General features: G+C 27.7%; 1 protein-coding gene across 1 annotated transcript; it reads right to left on the bottom strand.

Annotated features, from left to right (window-relative positions):
* Nucleotides 1-703: 703 nt before the first annotated feature.
* On the bottom strand, nucleotides 704-2,452 carry LOC113851120 (geraniol 8-hydroxylase-like). Its single transcript, XM_027481601.1, has 2 exons — nucleotides 1,514-2,452; nucleotides 704-1,306 (listed from the first exon to the last, which is right to left on the bottom strand). The coding sequence occupies exons 1-2, from the start codon at nucleotides 2,450-2,452 to the stop codon at nucleotides 704-706; spliced, it is 1,542 nt and encodes a 513-aa protein (XP_027337402.1).
* Nucleotides 2,453-10,482: the final 8,030 nt, after the last annotated feature.

The raw sequence follows: 10,482 nt of genomic DNA on the forward strand, positions 1-10,482 counted from the left end.
ACCTGTATTTAAATTTTATCTTTGTGTTAAAAACCATGTAACTTCCATTTTGGTTCTGTCGGATCCTGCTTTGGTTTCACGGGACATGATTTTTTAAATAAGTCAAACAGTGTTATAATTATACACTTTTCTAAGTAGGTTGAATAGTAGGGAAAATTTTTCAACGTGCTAAAATTATGCAAAGCTGAAACAATTAGCCTCTTCATAACTTAAAAAATTAAGCCAGTAATTCCTTTTAAAGTGTAGATCGAGTCTGCATGAATTCTCATAGAATAGTGCATGCTTAATTTTTTGAAGTGATATTAGGTTTAAATTTATTCATTGCAAATGCAATGTTTTAAGTATATTCACCAAACATTAAATAAAGGTGGTAAGTTAAAATAGTGCATGCTTAATTTTTTGAAGTGATATTTTATATTTGAAATTTTTATATAAAAAAGTATTCTCGTAGAAATGAGTCCTACCATATTATAAATATTAATTTCTCACTCAAACAAGATGATCTTTTGTATAGAGCAAGGATAACTTCTATTTCTGTAATTTTAATTTTGCAAGGCAAATGCTGGTTGGTGGTTAATAAGGCCATAATAAAATTCCTGCAAAGCTTTGAAGATATTAAAATCAAGTTCTTTGATTTTATTCATCAACAATTACAATACTTCACATTATATATTACATTCAAATTCAATATAAATTAACATTATTAGATATTAATTGGAATGGCTAGAAGTGGTTGATCCCTACGTAAGGCAAGCCCATACTTCTCAGTCATGTCAAATTCTTGTTGCTTCTTCACATTTGCAATCTTCCAATCAAAGCAGTGCAAAAGAGAGGCCAAAATTAAGTGCACCGATCTATGAGCCAATGGAAGTCCAGGACACATTCTTCTTCCAGATCCAAAGGGAATTAACTCAAAGTCATGACCGTTAACATTCATTTTGCACCCTAAAAATCTTTCTGGCACAAAACAATTAGGATCACTCCATACATTGGAATTTCGTCCAATGGCCCATACATTAACTAGAACTTGGGCATCTTTGGGCACCCTGAAGCCACAAATTTCTGCCTCAGACTTTGATTTGTGGTGCAAAAAGGGGACTGGTGGGTGCAACCTAAAGGTTTCCTTCACAATTGCTTTTAGGTAAGGAAGTTTTGAGATGTCTAGTTCTTCAGGCTTGCCCTCTTTGCCAAGGACTCGAATAAGCTCTTCTTTGGCTTTGGCCATCTTTTCTGGGTTGTTAAGAAGTTCAGCCATTGCCCACTCCACTGTGCTTGTTGTTGTGTCAGTCCCAGCAACAAATAAGTCCTAGTACAAAATATATGATGACACATGATTATATGAACCGATTATCTATCTGTATATATTATTTTATGAGTTATATTTACTTATTTTATTTTCATATAAAAATAACTTTCTCATTAGATCCCTTACATATGTGTATATGGCATGTATGTGTGCAAGATTCTAATTTATTTGCTTGTATATTACATGTATCCGTGTATATATACTTACCACCATTAAATGCAAGAATTCGCGGCGACTCAATTCGGCAGAATCATGTACTTCCATGAGACTTAGGAATGAATCCAATACATCACGATTATCCTCACCAGAATCAATGCATGAAGCTCTTAACTGCATCCTTTCATCAACAATACCATTGAAAAGTCTGATTAGCCTTTGAGTATAATCTTTTCCCCTTCTTCTAACCCCCTGTGGGTCAAATAATCTAAGAAGTGGGAAAAGATCAGCAAAATTAGTCTTTCCAGATTCTTCCATTATATCTGTCATAAGCCCCCTGTAATTATTCTGTGGCACACAACCACAAGGACCATACTCAACAAAATCCCTTGAGAAAAAGGTGTAGGACAAGGAATTAATTACTGTTGTGAATGCAGCTTGACCTATATCAATAGGTTCACACTTGGTGCAACTTATGTGCACAAAGTTTAGCAACTCTTGCACCTTTTTGTGGCGAAAATCTCTAGTAGAGTCTAGCTTTTGATGAGAGAATACGTTTGTTGCGCAAATTTTTCTTAGATTTCTCCATTTGATTGATGATGTAGGTAACCACACCATAGAAACTTTGTGATGATCAAGGGCATGCATGATATCAGGGATTTGCCTGTCAGAAAAAACAATGTCATTTTTTATTAATGCTTCTTTGGCAATCTGGGGAGAGGAAATTACTATGGTGGTTAAGCTACCAAACTTGAGAGTCATTAGGGGCCCATAAATTTTGGAGAGTTCAGAAAGTGTTTGATGAGGCTTTTGGCCTAGTTTTAAGATGTTTCCAATTATAGGAAAAGGGTATGGCCCTGGTGGCATTTTGGGGGATTTTGGGTCACTTTTGATGAGTAGTAACAATAGGTTGGGGATGATGAAGAAATGAAGGCATGGCCACACGATAATCATCGCCATCAGAACTGCAGTGCAATAGTACTGATCCATATAGATTGGGAGAGTTGGGGTTGCTCCTATCAAAGATATGTTTAATTGGATCTTGTGAATATCTTTCATATGAGAGGGGCATATATATATACACTAGAGGGTATGAACAGGAATGAAACAGAAAGGTTGCCGAAATACCTAATGGAGAAACTAAAAGCAATTTTTTAATATATATATATATAAATTTTATAATAAATTTAAGGAGGAAAGAATTAAAGCCCAATGTCCTTTTCGTTAGAATTGTATCAGAACTTCAAAGTTTATACATATCATTTATAGACATCCACATGCTTCCATTTGTATGTCCAAAAGGAGAAAGAAAAACATTCTGCTATCTAATTCCCTCATTATTAAAGGTATAATTTTAATAATTTTAATTTAAATAAAGGAAGCACGTGGATGTTAGATTGAACCTCTTAAATAAAAACTTGACTTGCATTATTCTTGTCATTTTTTGTGCCAATAGCAGAGGAAGATAAAGATAGGACTAAACTCTCACTTTAGTCTTTGAAATAGCTTGAATTCAGTATTTTAATTCTTAAGATAATTAAAATATCACATCAGCAGAGTAAGTTGTCTTTTTAAAAAATAAATAAATAATAAATATAATAAAAATATTAGTAATTAGGATTTAAAAACTAAAGTTATGTTTAACTTACAAGTTTGTATCTTATTGACTTATAAAGCTGATTAGTAAATATAAAATGAAAAGAAATAGATTAAGAATGGTTGTTTATGTATAATATAATTTTATAAATTACTTGTATAGCTACAAACTTTTAGCTATAAATTCACATATTTAAATTTACAGGTAGAAGTTATAAACTCTGAACTTTTATCTTGTCTTAACAAGATTAAAAGTAGTATTGTATTTATTTTTATCTATTTTTTAGGAAAAAATTATACAAAATATATTTTAATCATTCTATCAAAATTAATTATGGTATTTATTATTTTTTTATTTTTAAACTACTCAAAGTATAAATATTTTATTTTTTTATAATGCTAGACACATATTAAGAAATAATATATAATAAATTTTTATTAAAATTATAAAATTCAATGCACTAATAATATTATAATTTTATTAAAAATTTATTATTCAATATTTTTATTAAAAGCTGTATTAATTAAGGTAAAATAAAATTATAAATCAATTAAATATTATTTTAACTTGCATACTTACATTTTTAACGTGTGTAAGAATTGATTTTATGTGTTCAACCAATTCAAAATTAGTTTAAAGTATGTCTCGTTAATTAATTTAATAAGTTTGATCTTTGAATTTATAGAATAAAAAAAATCATTTGGTGTAATTAAAATTTCATTTTGACACTGATGGATTGGAAGGCCCAAGTGACAGCGTTAGAGGGGCAAGTGGTACCATTCAGTTGGGTTGTTGCGATAATGGCCACAGAAAAATACGAAGTCTAAATACATTAAAATTTACAATTTTAATGAGTAAAGCCTAAATACAGGAAGGTGTCCACATGAATTATAATGAATCATGCCACAGTTTTTGAAAAGTCAAGTTGACATAAATGAAATTTTAGTACCTAAGAAGACTTTTTTAAATATATTTAAAAATATTAAATTTTTATAATTGATATAATTATTTTACAACTTTCATTTAATATTTTACAATTTTTATTATTCATCTTTGAAATTTAATAAAGTTAAAGTTTAACATGGATGAGTGTTCATGAAATAAATAAAATTATTATATACATAAAAATATTAAAATAACACTTATAATAGAAAACAATAATATAAAAGCATCTTTTTAAAAATAATAGAAAATACACCTTGCCAATAATATTCCTTAGCAAAATTTCTAATGCTACGAAAAAGAATACTCATGTAAAAGTGATATAAGTAATAAATAATAGATTACAGCTCATTGAATAAAGGGTAAACTACAATCTTTTCCTTTTCTTCTTTGTTAAATCATTCTGTTGGAAATTAAGATCCCATAACATAAAGCAAAGGAGATATCAAAATGAAAGGCAATACTCGACTTGACAATAATGCTAAGGAGATCAAGTGAGAAAAATAAAGGAAAAAAAACAACGATTAAAAAAAAATAGAGTAGAAAATTTGGCTATTTTTTATATGATATTTATATTTAATAATATAAAAAATATGAAATTTTTTATCTATTACATAAATATGGAATTTTATCAAATCTCGCCAGTGGCGTTTTTCAATTCAAAAATATCAAATCATATTGAAAACTCGCCAATAAAAATATTTAAAATGAAAAAAAAATTATATATTTATAAAATTGCCAATGCGATATTTGAGATTTAAAAAATTAAAATAAATATATAAAAATCGCTATTAGCGAGTTTTAAAAATTAAAAAAAAACATAAAATTACCACTGACAATTTTTGGGTCTAAAGAATTAAAAATAAATAAAAAACTATCATTGACGACTTTTGGATAAAATAAGATAAAATTATAAATTGACAATGGTGACTTATGATATTTGCCTATAAATACTGAGTTCTCCATTTTTTATAAGTTGTTGGAGTAAAATTTTAGATAGAAAGTGAGCGGAGAGAAAACATTTTAGATAGAGAAAATGAGTTTATTATAGTAAAAAAAACTGAGTGTACTCTTATTGATTTACTTCAATGATGAGATTATTACAAATACTTGTGAATGTGTGTTATTTAGGTGTGAAAGGCCAACATGTGTATATATGAGAGAGAATGTATCATTTGGAGAACTACAACATTGACTTAATGAAAATATTGTATTTGAGTTTTCAAAGGCAGTGGAGTATTGTTTATAGGTGTCCAATATCAATATTTGGAGGTTTCATACAATATCAAACACTTCCAATAACGAATGATGCTGATGTTCTACAAATGTTTCAAATACATCAACAACATCATCAGCCAACTCCTACCATTGAGTTGTATATTTTCTTCAAAGACATTGCAGTTAACATCGATAAAGAAGATGTTGAGGAAACATATGCAAGTAGTGTACCAAACAAAGATGTAGAATGGATAAATGCTAACAATCGTAGTGATGATTCCGACTTTGAAGGGGAATATGGAAGCCATGAGTTGAGTGAAGATGAAGATATGGGTGACGATGATCATGATCATGATGAGGTCTATTTGTCAAACACAATGATTGGTCAACATCCATTTGGAGAGCCACTTTTCATGCGTTTGTTAAATCTTGATGCTATACACGCAACTAAGTTTTCAGAGTATGTAAATTTAGGTATGTCTTATTTTTAAAAATGTTGTTGATGAATTAAATTATAGTCTTTTAATTTGTTATATTTGTGTTTGCATTTCATAGGTTTTTCTTATGTAGATGGAGACTTGTATGTTGGGAAGCAATTTAATGATAGAGAGACTGTTATACGAATAATTAAGTCTTATAGTATAGCAAACGAAGTTAACTATAAAGTGGTTAAGTCAGAACCAAATACATTTTATTGTAAATGTATGAGGTATGAAATAGATTGTGGACGGCTTCTTCGTGCTAGTTTTAGAAGGAACGAGTTGACCATACAAAACGTTCTCTTCTCACGTCATCTGGAATTAAAGCATCAATATCATCATCTTTATATGGTCGCTATAAAAACTGCATTAAATAAGCAAATATTAATGTTATAATATGACAAATCCAAAAATTAAATATGTTAATAATGACAATAACATTATATGGATATACCTCATTAACACCCATTTGATCAAGTGCTAATCTAATACTTCCAACATTCTTAAATGGTGAGTTTATTGAATACCGCATTTTTCTCCATCTCAAAACAAGTGAAAATACTATCGATTCACCAGGGATTGGTGCCAACGACAGTAATCGGTGCCAGACCCAAAATTGCAACTATTACGCACCCACAAATTTCTTTGGCATCAAGTCGTGAACCATGATCTAAGCCTCCATGCAGAAACGAAAGACATGTCGAACCCCAACAATAATTTCCAATTTCATTCACGTGTCAGTAACTGCAAGAATTTTGTATGTACCACTTAATTACTTTTATTTGGCATTAACACATGGCCCAACAAACAAAGTATATATTCGCGTGCATGTTGTGCTCTTCTAATGTTAGAATTAACAGGAAGCTAACCAAGATGTTGTGTAAGCTGCTTTAATTTAATTTCTGATCCTTCAATATCATTCATTGACAGTCGACCGCCTAATAACTCATCACACATATTTTGAACCACTGTAGAAAATGGATTAATTGACCCAATCACGGTTAAACCATCAACCCGTAGTCCAAGTAACATATCAACACCTTCTAATGTAATTGTGCATTCTCCGCAAAGTAAATAAAATGTGTGTGTTTTAGGTCTCCATCATTCGACAAGTGCATTAATCAAAGGACCATTGATTTGCATATGACAAATTTTAAAAATCTGATGAAACTCAGCTTCATGTAAAATTATATTTATTTCTTCTCTAAGTAGCATTATGGATAAATGATGGGACGGTAATAGTCTCATTTCATGTTCTTAAAAAATAATATTGACCAACACAAATAATTTAGGTGAAATTTATAAACAAGCAATAAAACAAATTATAAATTATGATATTTACTAATTTACTAACAGAATATTATGTTAATAAAATAAAATAACAGAATTTTAAAAATAAATATTATAATTTATTATATTTACTAACTAATTATTCCAAATGTTTTAAACTATGTTTTTAAAATAATTAATAACACTTTAATATGAATTACAATATGTTAATAAATGACAAAAATAGAAATTACAAAATTTAATATAAATTAATTTAATACGAATTTAATTATTATCCTGATTTTAAAAAATTTCTTTTTTCAAACTTTTCTATTTTTATATTAAATATTTTTAATTATTACTTAACATTATTTTTTCCCCAATTTTATTTATCAACATAAATACAATAATAAAAATTAATTACAATACCATAAATGTATATTTAATAATTTTTATTTACTCATTAATTATTACATTACCATAAATATTTTAAAAAATGTTATGTTATTTTTCTAAAAATTAAACACAACAGAATATTATGTTAGTAAAATAAAATAACAGAATTTTAAAAATAAATATTATAATTTATTATATTTACTAACTAACTATTCCAAATGTTCTAAACTATGTTTTCAAAATAATTAATAACACTTTAATATGAATTACAGTATGTTAATAAATGACAAAAACAGAAATTAAAAAATTTAATATAAATTAATTTAATACGAATTTAATTATTATTTTAATTTTAAAAAATTTCCTTTCTCAAACTTTTCTATTTTTATATTAAATATTTTTAATTATTACTTGGCATTATTTTTTTCCAAATTTATTTCTCAACATAAATACAATAATAACAATTAATTACAATACTATAAATGTATATTTAGTAATTTTTATTTACTCACTAATTATTACATTACCATAAATATTTATAACAAATTTGTAATTAAATTCATATTTTAATTAAAATATAAAAATTAAAACACTTACATTTAAATTACAGATATTTTCTAAAATATGCTTATTTGAATCATATATAATATCTCTAACCATCTTTTAAATATTTTTTTTTGAATTTAAATATTTTTTACTCAAATATTTTTTCATTCACTCATAACATTCCTTCTTCATGCTCCCAAAAAATCTCAGAATACTCCTTGTTCTTCCTTCGTCTTTTCTCTCTCACTTCCTCAAGCATACCTTCTCTTGCACCAGAGTCGGATTTATAGTCGTCTTTAGCAACTTTTAATTGCTTTAATAGCTAACCCGCGTGGTAAGGAACATTGTATTGTTGCAAGTTTATGAGAAGTCAAAGATTGCCAATGACAATTTTTCAGAGATTTCATGCTAATCGACTGCTTCACCATTTTTTTTACTTTTTTCGTAATACAACATGCTCTTTCGACCACCTAATATCGCACCTAAAGAAAGGAGCTTCCTGGCTTCCTTCCTGGATCGGTAGGATGGAACACAACTCGAGGAGGCTTTGATGGATTGGAACATTCGATCTCGTTTGCACAAAAAAGAATTTAAGAAAAAGAAAGAAAAGATGGACACATAGAAAAGACAAAACATCTTGATTTCAAATCTAGTTGTCAGGGATCAAACTTCATAAATGCCGCTAGAAAAGTTGGAGTAACAGTGCTCCTTAGTCCAAATCTAATGTCAAGGATCAAACTTCATGAATGTTCCTGGAAAAGTTGGAGGAACAGTACTCCCTAGTCAAACATCGTTAATGACGATTTTTCAATATTTTTACATGCATTCATGAATGGAAGGGTTAAAGATCGCCTATGGCGATTTTTCAGATGTCCATCAAGTTCCTAGTCATGTCACTCCGGTCTCCAGGTTGCAAGTTTTTGTCTGAGCCATGAAAATCTCGCCAATAATAATTTTTGAAAGGCCATATTCATGTACATTCACTGTATATTATTTGTATTTTACTATATTTAAATTATTTGCCTAGAAATTTTTCATGTTTAAATGAACTTAAACAAGAAAGAAGGAAATAAAAAAAAATATTTTAATTGAAAAAGAGAATAAAAGATAGTTCTAAAAGTTTTAATTTTTTTTTGAGTTATTTTAATTTTTAATATTTTTAAAAATAAAAAACCCAAATTTTATTGATATTTTTTTGTGTGGACTCCATCCAAAAAATTCCTAAGCCTATATCCTACCCTTTATCAAGATTTAAAACTCAAGGTTCCTTGAATGGTCAAATAGGGATAAGATGATCTGATAAGAGTAAGATATAATAATATTATGATAAACTTTTATTATATTTAAACTGAAAAAAATACATGATATAAATATATAAAAATTGATAAATTTATCTTTTTATTTATATTTATTTTTTTACTTTATATAAATTATTTATTTTTAATAAAAAATTATAATATATTTTAAAAATATATAAAAATAGAAAAAAGAGAGAAGAGAGAGGGAAAAAAATAAAATAAATTAAAAATATTTTATAAAAAATTATTATTATTATTTACTTCTAAATTCTAATCCAACTATATTTTTGTAATAATAATTATATTAGTCTAATAAAATAAAATAAATAATAAATAAATTAATCCTTTCTTTATAATTGACCAAACACTAAACTAAAAATAGAAAAAATAGTTATCCTATCTTATCTTGATTCTGGCCTTTTGGCGCCCAACCTGTCACTTCCCTTTACAAATTTACTTCTTTCCCTCCTTTTCATGATTTTTTGGATCCAAACAGCTCCTAAAGTTGTTTTTACTGCCTATTTGACAGGTACACACTAATAGGTTTCGAAAGGGACTTGATAGCCATCTTCACCGCAAGGGACGTAATAAAGGGTGAAGACAACATAGAAATGGATTGTCCTGTAGCGCCTCTCTCTCTCTCTCTCTCTCTATATATATATATATATATATTGATAAATATCAAGAACTACGTACTTGAATATTAAAAAAATAAAGAAAAGAAAACTCTATTTTTTTCATTTAATTCATAAATCGATAAATTCGTTGCATATTTAGCGGTGTGTTCCAAAAGTTTTCTAGTAGTTGCAGACTGATAAGTTGTAAGAAAAGAATAATATTGCAACCCATAAGACATTTAATTAAAGCATTTGCTTTAGTTAAGAAAACCTATAGAGTAATGTTATTTTCACTCATGTTTTTTTTAACAACATTTATATAATAAAAGGAAAGAAGAAATAAAAATAAAGATAATTAACATATAAATTTTTTATATGCACGAACATGACAGCAAACAAAAGTAATATACATTTAAATTTTCTTAAATAGGATATCGAATTCAAACTGTCTCTGGTAAACAAATTTTTCATTAAAAAGCAGCTAACATCATTTTAATATAAATATTTGTGACTCGAATAATCCTTCCCAGTAGAAAAATATCTTGAATTTACACAAAAAGACTTGAAGTGCTTTGTCATTCAACCGTTCTCTCTCATTGTAATTCATTGCATAAAACAAATCTGATGAGTTGTGATATATACATACGCACATAAGAGG

Source organism: Abrus precatorius, unplaced genomic scaffold (genome assembly GCF_003935025.1).
Source record: "Abrus precatorius isolate BTA unplaced genomic scaffold, Abrus_2018 Scaffold9, whole genome shotgun sequence".
In the NCBI taxonomy this organism is placed as follows: Eukaryota; Viridiplantae; Streptophyta; class Magnoliopsida; order Fabales; family Fabaceae; genus Abrus; species Abrus precatorius.